Source organism: Agrilus planipennis, unplaced genomic scaffold (assembly GCF_000699045.2).
Source record: "Agrilus planipennis isolate EAB-ADULT unplaced genomic scaffold, Apla_2.0 scaffold72, whole genome shotgun sequence".
In the NCBI taxonomy this organism is placed as follows: domain Eukaryota; kingdom Metazoa; phylum Arthropoda; class Insecta; order Coleoptera; family Buprestidae; genus Agrilus; species Agrilus planipennis.
In genome coordinates, this window is record NW_020439081.1 from 1,130,370 (window position 1) to 1,151,617 (window position 21,248).

Sequence of the window (21,248 nt, forward strand, 5' to 3'; positions counted from 1 at the left end):
ATTAATCAAGTTAAATATTTTACTATAAACAATTATAACTGAATGATTATTACATGTAAATTCCCAAAACATCATAAAAGTCTTCCTACCTAAATACTAAATGTAATAAGCATTTTTTATTTCTTTTAATTTATTTGCCTCAGATTATTATAAAGGCGATTTCTTATTTACAAAATACTATTAATTTATTTAGCAAAATTACTGCTGCAATAGCAAATAATCGTCTTAAATTTAATGTTAATTTAAGAAAAGGCCAGTAGGTATATACATATGTATAATAATAATATTCTATAAAAAGCGTGTAAACAAAAATTACATTTGCTATTTGTAAACATGAGTAATACGGGTTTTTGCAAACCCTGCAGCAAGGTATGATAAATCATAAACAAAAATATTAATTTGAAATTAGAAGATTTTGTCTTTCGCTACTGTATGTGTAGGATTTCAGCTGTGGCTATTCATTGTTAGAAGGCGCTAGAATATATAAACTTTTACTTTTCAACATTAGATGGTACAACACATACAGCGTTGTATTTACAGTAGGGGCACCAGGGGTTAGTGCTCAGGGCGGCAAATTCCTTTTTTTGTGCTATCGAAAATGCTTAAAAAAGATGCATTTAAAAATAATACTTGATTTTCGAAAATCGACCTGAAATCAATAACTTCCCAATTTTAAAAAATTAGTGGTTTTTATAGCGGAAAGTCAAAAAGTATTCTGAACTCTCATCTATTTTGTGCCAGAGCGGCATTAAGGAAAAATCCGGCCCTGAACACATACTAATTATTATGCTCAATAAGAATCGTTACTATCAACAATATGATTTCGCTAATGAAACTATGAATTCTACTTCTTTCCATTGTTGCAATGCGTAAAAGGTCAATGCCAAAATGGGGTTGTAAATTTTTTGATACAAAAAGATTAATGTTGATTTTAAATCAATAAAATTATATTACAACCCTATTTTGTATCTGATCTCTTATTCTAAAGAAGCCGTTTTGGTGTCAGTGGCATCCTCATTTTCCAAATAAAAGCAAGTGCCAAAACCAAAAATAAGACAGTAGGTACTGTAATTTTTTATTGCTTAACCGAGAGAGCTATAACATAAAGATTATCAACATCATAAAGTTCCCAGCCCTAAGACTGGTTGGACACGCACTTCCACTTTTTCCTATCCTAGATAATCTTTGCATTTCCCTAAAATTAGAACATTTCATATCTTTAACTATTTATGAACAGTAATCTACTCTAGATCTACCTCTACTTTACTTAACTCCTGTTTCTGCTTCTAATATGCCTGTAATAAGCCCTTCTTGCCTGAGAACATGTCCTATCAACCCATCTCGCCTATTTCCTATTGACTTTGTTCTCATATTCTTTCTAATACCTTCTCATTTCTAACCTTCTTTATCCACGGTATCCTCATCATTCACGTGTAACATCACATTTCGAACGCTCCTAATCATTTTCTTTTCCGCCACGCCCTCCGTCCATGTTCTGCACCCGTATAGCGCCGCGCTCCACACATCCATTTTTATCAATCGTTTTCGAATTTCTAAATTAACCGTTCGCGAGCACAGAACTTATCACAATGTGTTTAGCAGCCGCTGATAACGTAAACATCATTGGCCTAGATAAACTAGATGAAACTCATTCATAAAAAAGGTTAATAAAGAAAATCAAATATTATAAAAAATGTAACATCAATCAAAAAGCAGTTGAGAGAGACTCATTTAAAAAAAANAACCCTATTTTGTATCTGGTCTCTTATTCTAATAAAACCGTTTTGGTATCACTGGCATCCTCATTTTCCAAATTAAAGCAAGTGTCAAAACCAAAAATAAGAGAGTAGGTACTGTAATTTTTTATTGCTTAACCGAGAGAGCTATAACATAAAGATTATCATCATCATAAAGTTCCCGGCCCTAAGACTGGTTGGACACGCACTTTTTCCTATCCTAGATAATCTTTGTATTTCCCTAAAATTAGAACATCTCATATCCTTAACTATTTGTGAACAGTAATCTACTCTAGCTCTACCTCTACTTTACTTAACTCCTGTTTCTCCTTCTAATAAGCCCTTCTTGCCTGAGAACATGTCCTATCAACCCATCTCGCCTAATTCCTATTGACTTTGTTCTCATATTCTTTCTAATACCTTCTCATTTGTAACATCACATTTAGAACGCTCGTAATCATTTTCTTTTCCGCCGCGCCCTCCGTCCATGTTCTGCACCCGTATAGCGCCGCGCTCCACACATCCATTATTATCAATCGTTTTCGAATTTCTAAATTAACCGTTCGCGAGCACAGAACTGATCACAATGTGTTTAGCAGCCGCTGATAACGTAAACATCATTGGCCTAGATAAACTAGATGAAACTCATTCATAAAAAAGGTTAATAAAAAAAATTAAATATTATAAAAAATGTAACATCAATCAAAAAGCAGTTGAGGGAGACTCATTTAAAAAAAATATATTTTGAAAATACGTTCTTATTTTGCATTTATTATTTTGTAGGTTTATTACATTTGAAATAACAAATCAAAAAACTATTTGCTCTTTTCATTTAAATACTTTTAGCAAACCATTTGCACATGTATAATAATCAACAGTTTGCTTTTTACTTGAATCCTATCAATACGATAATCGAAAATAAAGTTGGCCTGCAACGACTTTGGGCCATTTAGTCTTTTCTTCGTCTCTGTACCCTTCCACCTGCTTAAAACCGCAACCCCCCTATATTATCGGAACATGTTACCGCAAAATTTATCTATATTCCAGGTTACGTTGTGATTTCATACCCAGTTCTCGCAACTATTAATTTTAGTACCTGTGCATCCCTGCTAATATTTTTTTTAGTGAATATTTTTTAATATAACTACCTACAATCTAAGTTACGTAAAGAAATAATAACATTTTCTTATTTGACGATTCGAATAATTTGCGTAAATATGAGAATAAGACGTACAAATATTTTCTATTAGCACAACTGGGTGTGTATTTATTCAGACTTAGCTACAAACTTCAAGCAAACTAATACTCATTGGTTTCTTTAATTGCCTTTGGTACCTACATACTGGTAATAATACAAGTGCATTAATTAAGTCAAATAACTCAATACAGCAATATATAGTGAATGATCATCGACTTTAAATAATTCTACGTTTCAATGTCCTTTGATAGGAAATATGTCCACTAACGTCTCTTCATAACTTGAATTGATTCTACATAGAAGGGGTTTTCCGTTTTTTATTGAATTGGATAAGTGATACAACAAATATTATTTGTTTGAATTAGAAGAATACATCATTTCGGTTGCTATAAATATGTGCACAAAATAAATTCGCTCATAAGTCGTAAGTGCTGTTTTTGCTTCACACTTCAGCAAAAGTCAGGATGTTCAAGCGACTTTTGAAGGTAAGCGCATTTATTTTTATTTAAAATATTAATACTTATATTTAATGTAATTCACAGTATAAAATGATTACCTTCAACTAGAATTGCTAATTGTAGTTACCGATTTGTTGAGATTATTCATAATAAGCATGGAAACATCTAGTTTATTAAAGGCAATTTTTCATAAACTAATTTTAGAACAGTTGGCAATCCTAACTAGTTAATACCTACTTATATTTATAATTTGATTAGATTGCGTTCGTCCTATTGATAACATTATGGAGTGTCAATGCCGCTCCCAGGCCGGAACCAATACCAGGATGGGGTAAAGGTGGAGGGTTTGGTGGCGGATTTGGCGGCGGTGGTGGTAGAGGAGGAGGTTTTGGAGGAGGAGGTGGTGGAGGTGGAGGATTTGGAGGTGGCGGAGGTTTCGGTGGTGGTGGTGGTGGTGGATTTGGTAGAGGAGGTGGGGGAGGGTTTGGAGGTGGATTTGGAGACGGCAGATGGGGACGATGAAGCCCGGATATGTTAGATTTAATATTTTTTTTTTATAATTTCTTACCAACAATAGTTTTCCCAACACGCTACAAATATTAATAGAAAATGGTTATTTTTTGTATATATTTTTTAATGATTGCAATTAATTAATCTTTTATGTTACTATTTAATTTATTAGATGTCTAGCACTAATTTGAGAGTATAATTAGATATTATTGGAGATGTTTCTTGGGTGCATTACTCCGAGAAGGGCTTGCTCACAGAATCCTTTTATTTCATGGATACTATGAGCTTAATCTCCTTTAGATGTTAATATGCCATAAGTATTGTATTGCTTTTGAAATTTCCCTTAAAATTGTTTGCAATTTTTAATAATTTGTTTTAAATCACATTGTAGTAGCCGTTAAGGAAATTTATTGTGCAATAAATATATCAATTTAAAAACCTGAATTGGGCCTGTACCAAAGAAACGAAAACCCGTTTACGCCTTAACGTATGATTACACAGCATCGTGACCTAAGGTGTCAATTGTTTTGCGAATCGTTCAGTGCATTTCCCTGACCTCAATATATAATTTATTTTCTGTTTATTACAAATCCCTTAATCTCAATGATCAATAAATTTATACCAACTACCGAGCAATGTTGTTCTTCTGTACATCGAACCGAAAACTATTATAGAAATATTAAAACAGTACATGATATAGGTACGTAAAATAAAATAGAAAATTGACCTATTTCAACGTTACCCGAAATTGTATGGAAATTGTATTTTCAAAATATTTTGGCATGCTCGGCTAATCACTATGGGTCATCGACTGAGCCATTTTGAACCTTCGCTGAGCTTATGGCCTTTGTCAAGAGTGAACAGGAACTGTAATATTGTTGATTTGCGTCGCTATTGCATGCAGTAAATCGCAACGACATAAAAGTATATCCAAAATAAATGTATTTAAAGTGAATTAGTTTTCACACTGATGCAATTCGATATTAAAATCGTTGCAGTAAAAAATGTTGCAAATACATTNAAGACAATTTTTGTGTCGGTAAATAGAAAAATTTGTGCTTAGAATTATTAAAAAAACAAAGTATCAGATTAAATGAGCAAGATCCAGACTTAACATGAAAGACTAAGACCAAAACCAAGACTTGGTCTTGCTCATCATTAATACACGCTTAATTTAACCAGACCTATAAATAGAAATAACATTCGAGAGCAACGTAAATCAAATAAAATGATAATAACGTAATTTTGATAATAAAAAAGACTTTTAACAACATGTACCTGCCAGTTTAATTAAAGAACGACCAGTTATCTTGAGCCCTGCAAGATTTTGACCCATGTTAATACCTAACAAAGTTGCTTCCCAGACAAGTAAAGCTTGCAATTATGTATCTGTTTATTATTACCATGATTATTATGATTTTCAAAACGCCAGCAAATACAAAAAACTGGTAATAACTTAGAACAATACTCCAATAAAAACACATCATATTTACAGGACTAATTGAAATGGTAGTAAGCTAATCATAACAAAAACATTCTTTCAAAACAACGTATTACACATACCAATTATTTAAACAAAAAAGTATGTACAGATTCAACCTCGAAGCAGTTCGATTACATTATACCAATTAGGTGCCCAATAATGGTTTTTAATTGTGTACTTGTGACTGATGTCAGAATGATGTTTAAGTTTTTGAGGATTCTAGTTTATATTTTTAGGAATCTACTGACGAAATACTTTTGATGAAAAATCTTCATTAATAAAAAAGCACCAACTAACACATGTTTATGTTATTATACATTACAAAGCATAATGTTTTGTTTCAGAAAATTAGCGGAAGTTTGTTAACTTATCATAAATTACGTACAAGAGTATATAATATGTTTGATCCAGTTTTATACGACCATGACCTTTTGCGTTTTCTTTCAATTGATTTTAAAATCTAAATCGAAATAATACTAAATACGTAGATTGTACTGATACTACATGTAGGTAATTTATTTTTGGCTTCCATGATAGAACAACGTAAGGCACATGTCGTGCTAAAAATTTAACGAAACGACATAGATGATAACTAAGACAGATTTCTAATTTTGTATCTGTTTATTGAATGCATCACATTTTTACTAAAATGTTATTGTGTTGTATCAAAAGTGGCAAAACAGTTTCACCTATAATTCGTAGTAAGACAATACTTTTAAAGTGAGGAAAACCAAATAAATTTTTAGGTTCTAATGCTGAAGCGGGAGCAGTCCTGGTGAAAACAGGAGTGGTGGCAGACAACATTAATTTGTAGATAGCCGTAGATAAAACCTATACAAGGAAATTATTTAAAAAGTCGTATTGTTTTCCTTCTATATCTTGTATCTTCATATACCTCTAAATGGTTTTGGAATACACATATAGTAGTACATTAGGCCTCAAGGGATGATAAAGTGCGACACCACCTACCTTCGGCTCTGGTGGTTACGTCCACGGGGATGTTAGCGTCATTTCCGAGGACCATGGGGGTTAAAATGTTTTTTCAATAATCGTAAATGCGATTTCTTTTCTGGAAGGCGATGTTGCATTTTCTAGTCCCTGAAACCAGGAATGTACTTGATTTTATAGATGAAAGAGCAGCATTTCTTTCCAGGCAAAAAATTATTCATTAGGAACGGGTTATGGGAAATTATTTGGCAGTTTCTAGTCCTTGAAATTAAAAAAAGTCGTAGATACTTTTGGGACAGCATTTTACCTTCGAGAAAAAATTGCGAATCCCTTCTCGGAGGTTATTTGTTAATTGTTTTTTTATCAATATTCCCTGAAAACTAATATGTGAATTCGTTAGTTCTGCGTTGCGCTCCAGTGCAAAATTTCACGTAATTTTACCAACTTGTTATGCATTTTATAGTTTACTTTATGGTTAAAAATAGGAAATATTATATATGATCTGTCATCGCAATGTCACGAATCGGACAACATAAAGTCATGCTTAGAATATGTAAAAATGTAATTTAAGAACGACTTGAACAACAGAACAATATATTGTATTGATTATTTTTATCCTATCAAACACAGTGGCGGATCCAAGGGGTAACAGAAGAAAATTTCCCCACTCGAGCGCACTTATAGATTCTTTTTAACGAAAAAAAAAATACATCATTTGTGAAGTACATGTACAATTAGCTTAAGAGGGAGCCGATTCCAGAAGCTACATTTAAGAAAAATAGGGAAACGGCAACGTCTCTTCCCCTTGAATCCACAGAATTGTTTCTGTTTAACCTTATCGTTAGTCGCAAAATATATAAAGCTTATGTATTTATACATATGTAGCTTCTGTAATACAATTAATGCAGGGCGTAAACAACAGTAAGAAAATCCATTATTATTTTCCTTTTTTTCTACGAACCCGACTTTTTTATCAACCGTGTGCTACACAGGCTTCTGAGAATAATTTCATTGCTGAAGCAGACAGCTTTTTTTTTATCTTAAAACGCTCACTTTCATTTGTCAAGGGCGCTTCCAGTAGTGTTAGCTTTAAACATGAGTAAAAAATATGCAAATATTGTTTTATGCTATGTATAGCAACGTTGATTTGATTTGCTTCAAAGGGGCTTCCCGTCAATTTGTATTAATTAATTAAACAAAGGCGAAGAACAAATAGGTCTTTTCCTTGAACCGAGCGCCGTTAAGAAAAAAAAAAGCTCGAAAGTATAAATACAAAACCAGAAATTAGTGATGTGCAAACGTTAGTGAATACCGTACTTGAAGAACAATAGTTAGATAGCAAAATGGTCGGGCGAATCCTAAGGGTAAGTATGGAAACAATTTTTGATATTTTATTATTATTTTGCTATTATATAAGATAATAAAAATTTGTATTAGAGTAATTTTTTCCAGATTTATTTTGCATTATTTAGTTAATATTTTACCTAATAATTAAACAAAAAGCAGAATATACTCTGAAAACGTTAAGCTGCAAAAACTTATATAATTTTTTTACATTTAATGAAAATAAATCATGCAGTTTCTCAAAGAAAAGCATTGCTTAAATTTTGTTAATGAAATTTTTAATTACATTTAATTACGATTAGTTGCAGTTTACATTACACCATTTTCCTTATTCCGTTTTGTCAAAATCTTAACATTTTAGGATTTAATATCCAAAATAAAAGTAATAAAAAAAAATTCAATCGATTTAGAATTTGCTTTTTGGTACCTATTAGTTTCGAAGTTTTCGAGTCAAATCAGTTAACATAATTATTTAAATTAATTTGATTAATTTTAGATAGGGTTATTAGATTAAAAAGCTCTTTTGTTTCATAAGAGTCCTGAAGACATTTAATAAATGTGCAATGAAGTTTATCCGAGATGCAATTTTATTGCTGGTGTGGTTTCATAATCAGTAAATGTTTCATCCCTTATTGGCTTATTTGATTTTTTATTGATTACAATTAAATTCTGGAAACTGTGATTACTATTGAGTGTTCAGCACACATGAGATCTGTTTTTTGTTTAATAATGTAAAACTAACTTGAAAACAAATTTATTTATCTAAATAACGCAAAATCAAGATAATATTTAAATGCTATAAGTATAAAATATGTTATAAATTGGTTACAGATCGCCTTTGTTCTTGTAATAGCGCTGTGGAGTATTTCAGCACTCCCTGAGCCGGAGCCACTACCTGGCGGCTATGGAAGTCCGGGGGGTCATGGGGGCTACGGTGGGGGTGGAATAGGCAAGGGAGGAGGTGGTGGAGGTGGTTTCGGAGGAGGTGGAGGTGGTGGATTTGGAGGAGGAAGTGGAGGAGGTTTTGGAGGTGGAAAGGGAGGAGGCTTTGGAGGTGGAAAGGGAGGAGGATTTGGAGGTGGGTTCGGAGGTGGAAAAGGAGGCGGCAAAGGAGGTTATGGAAAGTAAAAATGATCGTAGATAACGACGAGGATAGGCATTTCTGATGTGAATGTTAAGTTTGATGATATTTTTAAATAAATGTTAATGGATAATAAGAGAAATTTTCATTTGTATGTATTTACGTATTCATGACCTTATTCAAAGTTTTCCTGGAGACAATGTGTTGGCACAGCAATTATTAAGGAAAAGTGTTAGATAAATAACATATACCTTTTTAGATTTGTGTTTCAACGAGTTTTTATTTAATCTCTATACGATTATACAATTTTTTAATGTCTCCTTAAAATGTCCGTAGTTAAATTCTTTAGACTACTGCTGGCGATTTTTAGCTTTTAATTTTTCCAATTTGGGCGACTTGGGTACGAAACGCAATCTGTATCTAACTTGAGGCCACTTCCTTTAAAAAGGACGAAATGTTCATTATTCAGGAAAAAAAATTGTCTTTGCTACATGAACATTAGTAAATCTATTATTCTTGGATGATTAGATGTATTGTCGTGCAGCTCGCCTTATGAGTTTGTTGTCAACCATCCAATTTGCAGTTTAATTAATTAATCAAGTTAAATATTTTACTATAAACAATTATAACTGAATGATTATTACATGTAAATTCCCAAAACATCATAAAAGTCTTCCTACCTAAATACTAAATGTAATAAGCATTTTTTATTTCTTTTAATTTATTTGCCTCAGATTATTATAAAGGCGATTTCTTATTTACAAAATACTATTAATTTATTTAGCAAAATTACTGCTGCAATAGCAAATAATCGTCTTAAATTTAATGTTAATTTAAGAAAAGGCCAGTAGGTATATACATATGTATAATAATAATATTCTATAAAAAGCGTGTAAACAAAAATTACATTTGCTATTTGTAAACATGATGAAAGGAGTAGAATTACGACTTTTGCTTAAAAATATATTTAATACACTCTTTTCACTTATGGTGTACAATTCGGCACAGTCAAAGAGCAATACCACTTAACTCGCTCAACTACCAAGAAAGAATGCCTCTTTTCCCTTTTGGTATATACATAGGTATATACCATACATATATTCATAGACTAAATAGTAAACTAAATTATAAACAAAACACCGCTCTCCGGCAAGGAATAGTAGTCCCGCAGAATATAAACAATGACGTGGTCACGAACAGCCAGAGGAACTCCAAGGCAGAAATAGGTTCTTACATTCGGCCCTTCCTGACCCCAGGAGTGTCCCTACGACTGGAATGTCCACAAGCGTCTACATGTCTGCGAAAAGAAAATATATCACTTTTCGAAAGGTTTCGTGTGATTATGCAAGGAACGGGGAAATTGAAAAGTTACCACAGAGCTCATAACACAGAAACGGGCGTCCCCGTTGTTTCTTTTTTTTTTTTTTTTGGATTAACTTAATCGGCATTACAATAAGTTAGAGTTAAGATGCTTCTTAACATCAATACCTTAATGTATATCTAAATCTATGGGTACCCTTATGAGCCGCCTCCGAAGCGTGCGTCGGGGACAATGAGCTTTGAGCCCACCTCAACCCTGCAGCACTTCGTTGGAGGTGTGTCAACGTAGGTGGCCAACAGGGACGGAGAGAATCGACATCTCCTCTACCTGTGTCACCTACCACGACCCCACTTCGAGACTTTCGGCTCGTCTTATCGCTAAATTACCTGTCGTTGTCGTTTACAAAAGTAATCCACGGTCTCATGTTTTCGATCCCCGACACCCCTTGATACGGTGTCCGTGATCGAGCCATTCCAGGAATATCACGTACTTCGTAGCGGTCTTTTCCTAGGATTCGAGTTACGCGGAAGGGGCCGCGCCACTTAGGTAACAATTTTTGACTTGTGCCAGTACTTGGGGTGGATGTGAGTTTTATCAGGACCAAATCTCCCAATGAATACTGAATCGGACCGACACGTTTTGCGTCAAAGTACTGTTTTTGCAACTGTTGGTTCTTTTCGGTGTTGGTAATGATTTCCTTTCTTAGAGCGGTTACGTCGATTTCTCGTTGTTCATCCGTTTCCAATATTGCGTTGTGGACAACACGATATCCTAAAAGGGCTTCGCTCGGAGAGAAACCAGTCGTTTTGTTTATAGTGCCATTTAAACCTAATTGAATATTATTGATATTTTCGTCCCAGCTGTCGTCATCGACATCGGCACCCATGGTTGCCAAGGAGTTAAGTAAGGTGCGATTATATCTTTCGATTTGACCGTTGCCTCTAGGTAACGCGACGGCGTTAAGGTAATGTCTCATTCCTCGTTTCCGACAGAATTTTTGGAACGACTTTGATGTGAATGCCGTCCCTCGGTCGCTAATCACCCGACGGGGAACCCCAAAAATCTTAATTACCTCACTTAGGTATTTTAATGCGTGTTTAGTTTTAGTGTTTTTTACTGGGAAAATTAATATAAATTTTGTAAATGCGTCTATAACAGCAAAAATGTGGGTATTTCCATGCTTGGTCTTGATAAAGGGTCCTAGGTGGTCAATGTGGATAGTATGAAAGGGCCGACCGACTTTAGGAATGGGATTCAAATATCCCGGTTTAGATCCCGAAATTGATTTGTAGTATAAACAATGCATACAATTTTTGACGTACTTTTTGACAAAGCGGCGCATATGCTTAAACCAGTATTTGGACGAAATAAATTCGAATGTTTTTTCGTATGCAAAGTGCCCTATGTCATCGTGGCACAATTTTAAAACCTGATATCGTGCCACGTCAGGTACCACCCACTTAAGGCCAGTGTTCGTGATTTTATAAACTATTCCCCCTTTTAAAGCAAAACTGTTGAAAATATTTTTGTGTTTGTGTGACTCGCCAGTCATCAAAGTAGTTTTGAGTGTTTGGATTTGTTTATCATGTTGCTGGGCTGCTAACAGCCAGTCGCTTTCGGTTATGTTTATTGTATTTACTTGTAATTTAGTTTGGGGAGGGTTACGACTTAGACAGTCGACATGACGCATATGCATATTAGAGCGATGTTGTATTTCATAGTCGTATTCGCTTAATTGCATAACCCATCGCGCTATTCTCGGGTTTAATTCGTTCTTTTTAAAAGTACTTTTAACGGCCGCACAATCAGTCACAACAGTAAACTTCCTGCCGTATAAGTAATGTCGGAATCTCTCAACTGATGCCACTATAGCCAAGGTCTCGAGTTCAAAGGAATGATATCGCTGTTCTGTTGGGGTAGTTTGTCTACTAAAATATGCTATTGTATGTTTCTTTTTGTTTTCAATTTGAATAAGAATTCCGGCAATACCCACTTGGCTAGCATCCGTGAATAACTGACATTCTAAACTTGGATCAAAAATTCTTAAAATTGGTTTTTTTGACAATTGTTGTTTTAAGCGTTCAAACGCAGTTACTTGACCTTCGTCCCACTTCCAGGGAACATCCTTATGCAAGAGTAGGCTTAATGGTCGGGCCACCTGGGCGTAGTTATGGATGAATTTCCTAAAATATCCCGTCAAACCCAAAAATTGACGGACATTATGAACATTTGTAGGGGTTGGGAACTTTTGGACCGCATCAACCTTTGTGTCTATAGGGCGTATAGTAGAGTTGGAGATTTCGTAGCCCAAAAACTCAATTTTAGTTTTAAGGAAGAAACATTTAGACAATTTAAGGGTTAACCCGTGTTTCCTAAAACGTTCTAAAACCTCTTGTAAAATTTCAAGGGATTCATTAATGGTGTTACTGGGGATTAAAATATCGTCTAGATACACAATTACTTTCGTGAAGCGTAAGTTTCCTAGGACGGTGTTAATCATATGTTGAAAGACCGAGGGGGCATTTGTAAGTCCAAAAGGAAGACGCAAGAATTCATAATGACCGTCTTGCGTTATGAAGGCGGTAGCAGGCACAGACTCAAGTGCCATTTTAATTTGATAATAGCCCGACGCTAAATCTAAAGTTGTGAAATACTTGAATCCATTGAGTCTATCGAGTTGGGTTTCTATTAAAGGCAGGGGGTACTTATTTTTGACCGTTATATCGTTTAATGCACGATAATCAATGCATAACCGATATTCTCCATTTTTCTTTTTGGTTAATGAAACTTGGCTAGCATATGGTGAGTTCGACTCACGAATAATGTTGTATTGCAATAATTCGTTTACTAATTCCCTAATTGCCTCCCTTTCAATTTCAGAATATCGCCGGGGTCGTTTGACAATTGGTTCGCTTGTTTTAAGAACTAATTTCATTTCTGTCACATCGGTTTTGCCTACTTCGAATGTGGATTTTGCGACACAGTCCGAATACTTATTGAGCAGATTTTCAATGGTTTTTGCCACATTCTTGTTTGAACTTTCAATTTGAATTTTGATGTTATTTTCTTGTGGGACTGATTGTATTTGGTTGCAAGAAAAGGTTAGCGACTCGCCGCGTTTGACATATTGTACATCGGTAATTTCAGTGAAATTTTGTCCGATAAGCACGTCAATGTTAGTCATCAAACTTGTTATTACAAAGAGCGTTATATTTTTTTCAACACCGTCAACGCTGACATTCGCGTTCAGGCGCATATTTAATTTTATGTTCCCGGCTAATGTTGATATCTCAATTGGAGGGTCAAATTTGTAAACATTTAATTTCAAGCGCGACACGACGTGATTTGTTATTAATGAGATTTCGCTTCCCAAATCAATAAATCCCGACAGCTCGTTACCATTCACCTTGACGTTTCTTAAAAATTTTTGATTTGTATTTTGGTTTGTTTGAATAGAATGCGCATTGTATGGCACTAATTCATTGTTTTGCGAATTTCTATTATTTATGTTTGGGCATTGCTTTCGTAGGTGGCCTTTCCGCTTGCAGTTATAGCAAAGGGGTTGGTTGCGCAATTTCGAAGCTGCAGTGGAGGGTCCCGCAGGAGCATCAAATTTATTTTCAGTTTGCTTATCGTGTATTTGCGCGTCTACAGTTTTTAAATATTGAGCAAGCTCTGCGGGATCCTTGATATTTGCTGCTTCGACTGAAAATCTTACATGCAAGTTATTTATACCCCCCATGATTAAATTGACTTGATCTTCTCCGCCTAAGGGTAACTGTAATTTGTAAATTAAGGCTAGTTTCGCGAAAGCATACTCATAGAGGCTTTGTTGCGGTTTTGCTACGTAATTCATCATGGTTCGGATTGCCCCATGCAAATCACGCTTTTGTTTAAAATTTGAACGTAAAAGATCTTTCCATTCTGGCCACGTGAACGTACGAGTGGGCAGCCCCCGGTACCAGACTTCGGCCGGACCTTTTAATTTAGACAAAGCTAAGTGACTTGTTACAATATCAGACCAAGCATAAATATGGGCATACTCGTCTACCGTATGTAACCACCCTTCGACAGTATGATGCAACGGGTTAAATTCTGCGATTATATTAGCATAGAGTGACATACCAATTTGGGGTTCCTCTCGTCTGCTGCGACCTTCATACCTCTGCACAATATTTTCGAAACCATCTAAGAGGACTTGACTTAAACGACTTTCTGTTGAAGAACGATGGCGTCTTTTCCGGGATATACGTCTTTGAGACTCCCTAAGTTCATGGTCATTTCTGTCGGAAGTAGGGTTTGATATGCGTCTTCGGTTAACTCTATCGTGGGTTCTGCGAGACGACATGTTTACACTGNATTGGAATTTTTCACACACAAGCCTTGCTATATGAGCTCTCAAAGCATATAAAAATTATACGGCTTAAATGTGAAGTTGGGTGCAAAAGAATACAATTAAATCCTCTGTCGGGAAAAAACGAAATGACTTTCCGAACAACCCAATAAAATGTCTTAAAGTAGCCTTAGAAGGTGTCCTACCATCCTATATCTTCTTTTTCATATTGACTCTCTTAGCGCCTTCTGATTTGCTATCAATTGTATTGTTAACATTCGCTTATATCAAACGTTTCTAACTCCAAGTCCACTGTCCACGTTTCGCATCCAAAAACTAAATTTTGTTCTATGAAAATTGTATTTATTTAACAACTATACAAACACTTCTTGAGTGTTTTACAGCGAATAATGATTATGTCACGTTGCAGGCAATCAGCGGATACATAAAACTTTTAATGTATTCCACAGCCACCTCTACACATAGTATTAAAATATATTTACTAATAAAGTAATGGGCGGTAATAGAATCTAATTCCCACACGTAATAAAAATTAAAAAATTTTCATCACGCAATAAAAATAAAGGGAAACCCATCATTCATACGAAAGTAGGTACAAATCAGTCGTTTAAAATTTTAATGGATTGTAATATCGCAAAATAGGTATATTAAACAAAGTGTTTTCTGTTTGTATTTAAGTAAACCGACTACAGATAGATTAAGTTTCCCTATATCTCTTTCATTAACTACAACTTTTTCTAATGTTTTGAGTGATCTTTTCGAATAAAACCTAAAAACGGATTCGAAAAATCTTTTAATTCTTGTGACTTCATTTGGATCATTATGGTTATCATGGAGTTAATTTAATTAAATAACTAAGACTTTTCATGGATTTCCTAGATGATTATAATATTATTAAGAAAAATTGGGTCACCTTTCACCTGTTCTAATTTAGAAATAACCACGAAATTAAAATTGAATAATTAATTCTTAATTATTGTATATTTTCATTGATGGTATTTAATTTACAAGAAAATCAATATGAACTACCTATCTTCTTACTAGATTAAAAGAAGATTGAGAAGGTTGTTTGTAATGCATCTGTCTTAACTAACTATACAATTACTAGCCTTGAGAATGCCTCCCATTTGAAACCAAAACATTGGAAGATTGTTAATAAAAATTTACCATCCAGATTTAGCTATTATAACTAGTAGACAAAAATCTTCTTTTCCACATACGTTTGGTTTACATTAATTATGATCCTCATTACGTAAACTAGTTACATACTTTGGCAAACATAAATTACTTTAAATTGTTTTTTACATATATTCACCTGCCATTCGAATTAATAAGATAAGAATCTTAAGCTAGCATTTACACATTATGTGTATTTTTTGCACAATTTATTTAAATTATTTTTGTTTGTTTTGACAAAAACGGTAAAACCGGCAAGGTAACATTGACCTCACCTTTTAATATCAAACACTACATTAAACATACATGCATGTGTGTATATATGTACCTGTCTTACATGTGTAAATATACATATATCTATCTATGTTTATTTTAAAATTGATGAAATAATCCATATGTGTAAAAACCCCAAGGCCGCCAGTAAAATCATTTTATTGTTTTTCACTTTCCGTTTCGATGTAAAATTATTTAAAATTATATTAAAAATTACATTACATCATATGTAGACGTCTTTTGTATAAAAGCAAGTACAAGGGTTTCTGTCATGTTCGCTATATATTTGAGATCAATATGATTTTATTTTTAATTATCTCCAAGAATTTGAGAATGCAAAAAATGAGGAAAACTGAAATCTTTAATTACTGTGTAGGTCAGGGGAAACTAATTAGTCAACTATATATATACTACTTACTATCTGAATTCTCAATACCTATTATGTACCCTTTTGTATGAACAAAATACATACAAACAGTTTGTTGCATCTTTATATAAATACTAAGTACTAAACATTGCCCATAAGAAAGAGCAGATATTGGTTTTAATTTACTGTTTCCTTAGAAAATAGTAAAATAATATTAAAGATAAAGCAATAGATAGAATGTGCCTACAAAATAGACGGTCTTGGCCTGGGTGGTTGAACGACCAATGTCTATTTGTTTCGCATTCAACTGTTTAAATTTATTAGAGTACCTAACTAATGCATTTAAAAAATAATCATTAACACAAAGATTCATAGATTCGTTTTGATGTGTTAAGATTGTTTAAATTCCATGGATTTTACATTCTACATTTGGAAGTGTACAAAATAAAATGTTTGTTTTTTTAGATAATACTGTTTTGTACAGTATTGGTTCATTTTATCAGTGCTGCTCCATCACCTAACCCAATTCCAACTTTTGGTAAAAGTTACGGAGGAGGATATGGCGGTGGTTTCGGTGGAGGGTACGGTGGGGGATATAATGGAGGATATAGTGGAGGATGTGGTTATAATTGTGGTGGAGGATACGGAGGCCATGGAGGAAGTACTTTAATAGTTATCAAAAAGGTTCCGTACGGCGGAGGATATGGTGGCTATGGAGGACACGGTGGTTATGGAGGTTACGGAAAAGGATTTGGTGGCGGTCACGGTGGCGGATATGGAGGAGGTTACGGGAAAGGTCTCGGAGGAGGGGGCTGTGGGTACGGAGGTTGTGGAGGAAATATAGGACACGGGGGTGGTGGAGGTTTTGGGTTCGGATTTGGAGGTGGATTCGNGTTGTGTTGTTGAATATAATAATTATAATACGAATGGAATTCAAAATTTTCGCGTTGATGTTTTAAATACGTGTCAAAGATCATCTGCGACTACATAAAACTAATTTGTCTATCCCTCGCGAACAGTATTTTTTCTGGATAAATCTACCTTATGTTCTTTTTTGTATCTCTGAGAATGTGTGTACAAAATTTCATGATGATCGGCTGAGTTGTTAAGGCGTGAAATTGTAAACAAATAAACAGGCTCACATTCGCATTTGGATTGCTCACTGGCATTTTCTATGATTAGCATTATGTGATCGTGATTTTTGTAAAATATGCACGCAATCTAGACTACGTGAAGGTCATCCATCAGATGTGCTAAACAATAAACAATAATGATGAACAAATTGCTTTTTTAATTACTGAACTCTTCACATTAAATAAATGAAGAAAAAATGATATCATCACTTAGAAAAGGTTTGAACCTGTTTTTCTGCATTATTCTTCGCATAACTACTGTTACAGAAGTGATTCCCCCAATCATATTATAATGAATAATTATGAAAAAGCACTAAAAAAAGCAATGGGAATTCATTAAGCACAATATTTAGTCGCATAATGTGAAAGCGGGGTTCCGATACGATACGACAAATCGCGTGCAGTAATCGTGTCGTCATCGCATTGTGTGAAAGGGTCCTTAGTACGATAAATTTGTTGAAACGTTTAGTATTTTGTTTTTTCATTAAAAATGTTTCATCAAGCCTGCCCTTTACGCAGTTTGATGTATAAATGATTTCCTTGTATCAAAATGGAATAATAAGTACATTTTGCCTTGAATTTAAATTTCAAATATCCTTAAAAAGTACGAAAAGTCGAACAGGAATTAAAAATTGTTTTGAAAGTGGTATTTAGTGATCATTTTTTCAAACATATAAAATACGAACATCTTGTACTTGAAGTGTACTCACCTATGAAATTTTTGTGGTACATGCCTTGTCTTATTTATGAGTATTATGGTAAACATACATGAACGAATCGAATCGATTAAGCTTTAGTTTCTTGCATCTGCATATTAACAACACAACAAAAAAAATGTTTATTAGGTACAAAATTTTATTGCAATAATCCACAAAAAGTATTTCAACAAACAGTGGCTAGTGTTTATAACAATAGGTCTTTTACAATAAAATCACCTAAGCATTGTATTTGTCGTTATGACGTTAATGAATCATTATTTTCAATTAATACTAAAAGACAGAATCTAGAGGGAGGGGCGAGCGAAGCTCTAACAGTTTCCCCCTTTTAGATCCGTCAGTGCTTAATTCAATAGACATCGAATTAACGCATTATTAAGTAGGTACTTAATTTTGAATTCAAAAAAGAATTTACTTTACTATTGTAAACGTAAACACATTAAAGGTTTATGTCGCATGAGCAATTAATAATTGTTAGCGATTTTATGAAGCTGTTGGTTAAAAATAATGATGTGCGATGCCGCATATTTCTAATTTCACTTAGTAACGTGTCAAGTTTGAATCGAAAGTAAACGGAAAGAACGTGATAGGAATACCGTAACCTAACAACTCTATACTAAAAAGCTATAATTAAATAGGCACCACTTATATCTGCAATTTCATTGTATTTATCAAAACCGTTCTCGATAAAACAACCTTGAAGATTGATGACAATACTTTCTAATATATTGTACCAAATACAAAATGGTTACTAATAAGATCCTTTGACAGAATAATAAGGATAACACTAGAATATCAAGAAAAATCTTATTATTGATATATTTGTTCGTTTTGATATTGGTCCTTTTTTATAATGAATTTTGCAATCAGTTTTTACTCTGACTTATTATCGCGTTTTTTTTGGATTTCCTTATTAGGTCCTAAAATTTATTTCCTTAAACGGTCCTTCATATGAAATAGTGTGACAGTCTTAATCATTTCACATACGGTAGATTTTGTTAGGACTTTACTAGGATAAAGATATTTCCTATCAGATCCATGATCACAATTTCTGGTCGGATATCAGCATGGGCATAGATAGGCAGATGCAAGGGGGGGGACTGCTCCCTTATTAAGCTCATCGCTCCCCCTGGAAATGACTTTGACGAGTCACGTTATTGTTACAAAGTATAAACTTACATCTATCGAACATCTGCCCTCCCTAGGAAAAATCTCTCGCTACGCCCATGGCTATCAGCGAAATGTACATAGGGTTAATATAACGAAAATTGTGAAATTTACCTACTTTTTTTCATTTTCGAAAATTTCTTTTCCAAAGGTTGTTGGAAAATAATATTTGAATGTTTGTTTTCTACTATTTAGTCAATATATAATAAAATTAAAACATAACCCTTAACTATAACATCAATCAGAGAAAATTAGAATATACTAATTGCAAGACCATAGTCACTAAAGCAAATCGAAAACCTTTGGACTTTTACAAAGCAAAAATACCGGTATTTATTGTCAATAGTTAATATTTGCTGAAGTGACAAGTACAATGATTTACGGCAAATACGTTAATGCTACTTCAAAGTGCTTGAAAGGTCCAAAAATAGTAACAAATGTGCCACCGGAATTACCATACGTACATAGAATAGACGTTACTAACTAGCGCTAACAAAACTAAACACCTTTTCACGTAATCTGATCATGACGACCGCTTCTGACATGAATTACAAAATTTTTCGGAGTTCCCAATCCATTCATGATGATGCTCAATTACTTCAAGACAAATTAAATGGTTACCTTGAATACTTGTCCGGCAATGAAGACGGCTCTGTACTGCAAGTACGATGGGCCACAGTATATATAAGAAAATGGAACAATTCATGGACCATCGCAATTGAATAGACATAACAGTATCCGCCACTCGAGTGTGGCATATTGTGTTCGAAACAATCGAAAGGGTTAAATGTTTTTAGGATGATTCGAGAAGTTATAAGGGTAAGTCAAATGTAACTGACTATATTATTATTATCATCTCTTACATACTTGCAGTATCTTAAAACAAACTTTTTGTAAGCAAAGAAATTTTATTTACAATTTACACACATTTTTGAATAAATAATGAATGCAGTCACGTTAAACAATGATTAGTATTTTCATCACTTATTAATATTCAATTGATGTAGGCACATTAATAAAAATTCTAATATTATTGTCTGCTTTTTCTTAAATTTCATTAATATTAATAAGATACATTTTTGACAACATTGGAGCTAATATGCCTTCTTTTTAATATAGCCTATAAATAAAACAATTTCGTCATTTTCTAGCGATCTTTAGATTTTTGAGTAGGTTTCAATAAAACGAAAGCATAAAAAATTTCTGCTTGGTTGGAATTTTTAATATTAGGGTTGTGTTGTTGAATATAATAATTATAATACGAATGGAATTCAAAATTTTCGCGTTGATGTTTTAAATACGTGTCAAAGATCATCTGCGACTACATAAAACTAATTTGTCTATCCCTCGCGAACAGTATTTTTTCTGGATAAATCTACCTTATGTTCTTTTTTGTATCTCTGAGAATGTGTGTACAAAATTTCATGATGATCGGCTGAGTTGTTAAGGCGTGAAATTGTAAACAAATAAACAGGCTCACATTCGCATTTGGATTGCTCACTGGCATTTTCTATGATTAGCATTATGTGATCGTGATTTTTGTAAAATATGCACGCAATCTAGACTACGTGAAGGTCATCCATCAGATGTGCTAAACAATAAACAATAATGATGAACAAATTGCTTTTTTAATTACTGAACTCTTCACATTAAATAAATGAAGAAAAAATGATATCATCACTTAGAAAAGGTTTGAACCTGTTTTTCTGCATTATTCTTCGCATAACTACTGTTACAGAAGTGATTCCCCCAATCATATTATAATGAATAATTATGAAAAAGCACTAAAAAAAGCAATGGGAATTCATTAAGCACTAATAATGGGGCTGACTTTTATTCTGCTTAATACTTTTGTTATAGGATTGTAAAAATTTTGCAAAAATTTTTTAATAAATATTCTTTTGTTAGTTTCTGTGACCAATTAATGTTTTAAAAATTCTAAAAAGTAATAATTTTATTTACGAAGATTAAAAAGGTTGTGTT

The 21,248-nt window shown here is 33.7% G+C and overlaps 2 protein-coding genes across 2 annotated transcripts in view; both read left to right on the forward strand.

Moving 5' to 3' along the window:
* Positions 1-3,028: 3,028 nt before the first annotated feature.
* On the forward strand, positions 3,029-3,914 carry LOC108733163 (glycine-rich protein 5-like). Its single transcript, XM_018464222.2, has 2 exons — positions 3,029-3,419; positions 3,651-3,914. The coding sequence occupies exons 1-2, from the start codon at positions 3,399-3,401 to the stop codon at positions 3,912-3,914; spliced, it is 285 nt and encodes a 94-aa protein (XP_018319724.1). The 5' UTR covers positions 3,029-3,398.
* Positions 3,915-7,446: 3,532 nt separating this feature from the next.
* The window catches only part of LOC108733164 (putative glycine-rich cell wall structural protein 1), an 18,509-nt gene continuing 4,707 nt past the window's right edge, over positions 7,447-21,248 (forward strand). The window contains exons 1-4 of the mRNA XM_025977362.1: positions 7,447-7,697; positions 8,509-8,801; positions 12,315-12,381; positions 16,715-17,132. Coding sequence (XP_025833147.1) covers positions 7,677-7,697; positions 8,509-8,801; positions 12,315-12,381; positions 16,715-17,132 — 799 coding nt within the window. The 5' untranslated portion in view covers positions 7,447-7,676. The remainder of the gene's footprint in view (positions 7,698-8,508; positions 8,802-12,314; positions 12,382-16,714; positions 17,133-21,248) is intronic.

Excerpts from the sequence above, each read along its gene's own strand:
- LOC108733163 (XM_018464222.2), top strand. The coding sequence starts at position 3,399 with ATGTTCAAGCGACTTTTGAAG. Across the intron at positions 3,420-3,650 it reads TGTTCAAGCGACTTTTGAAG|ATTGCGTTCGTCCTATTGAT; the intron begins GTAAGCGCATTT and ends TAATTTGATTAG.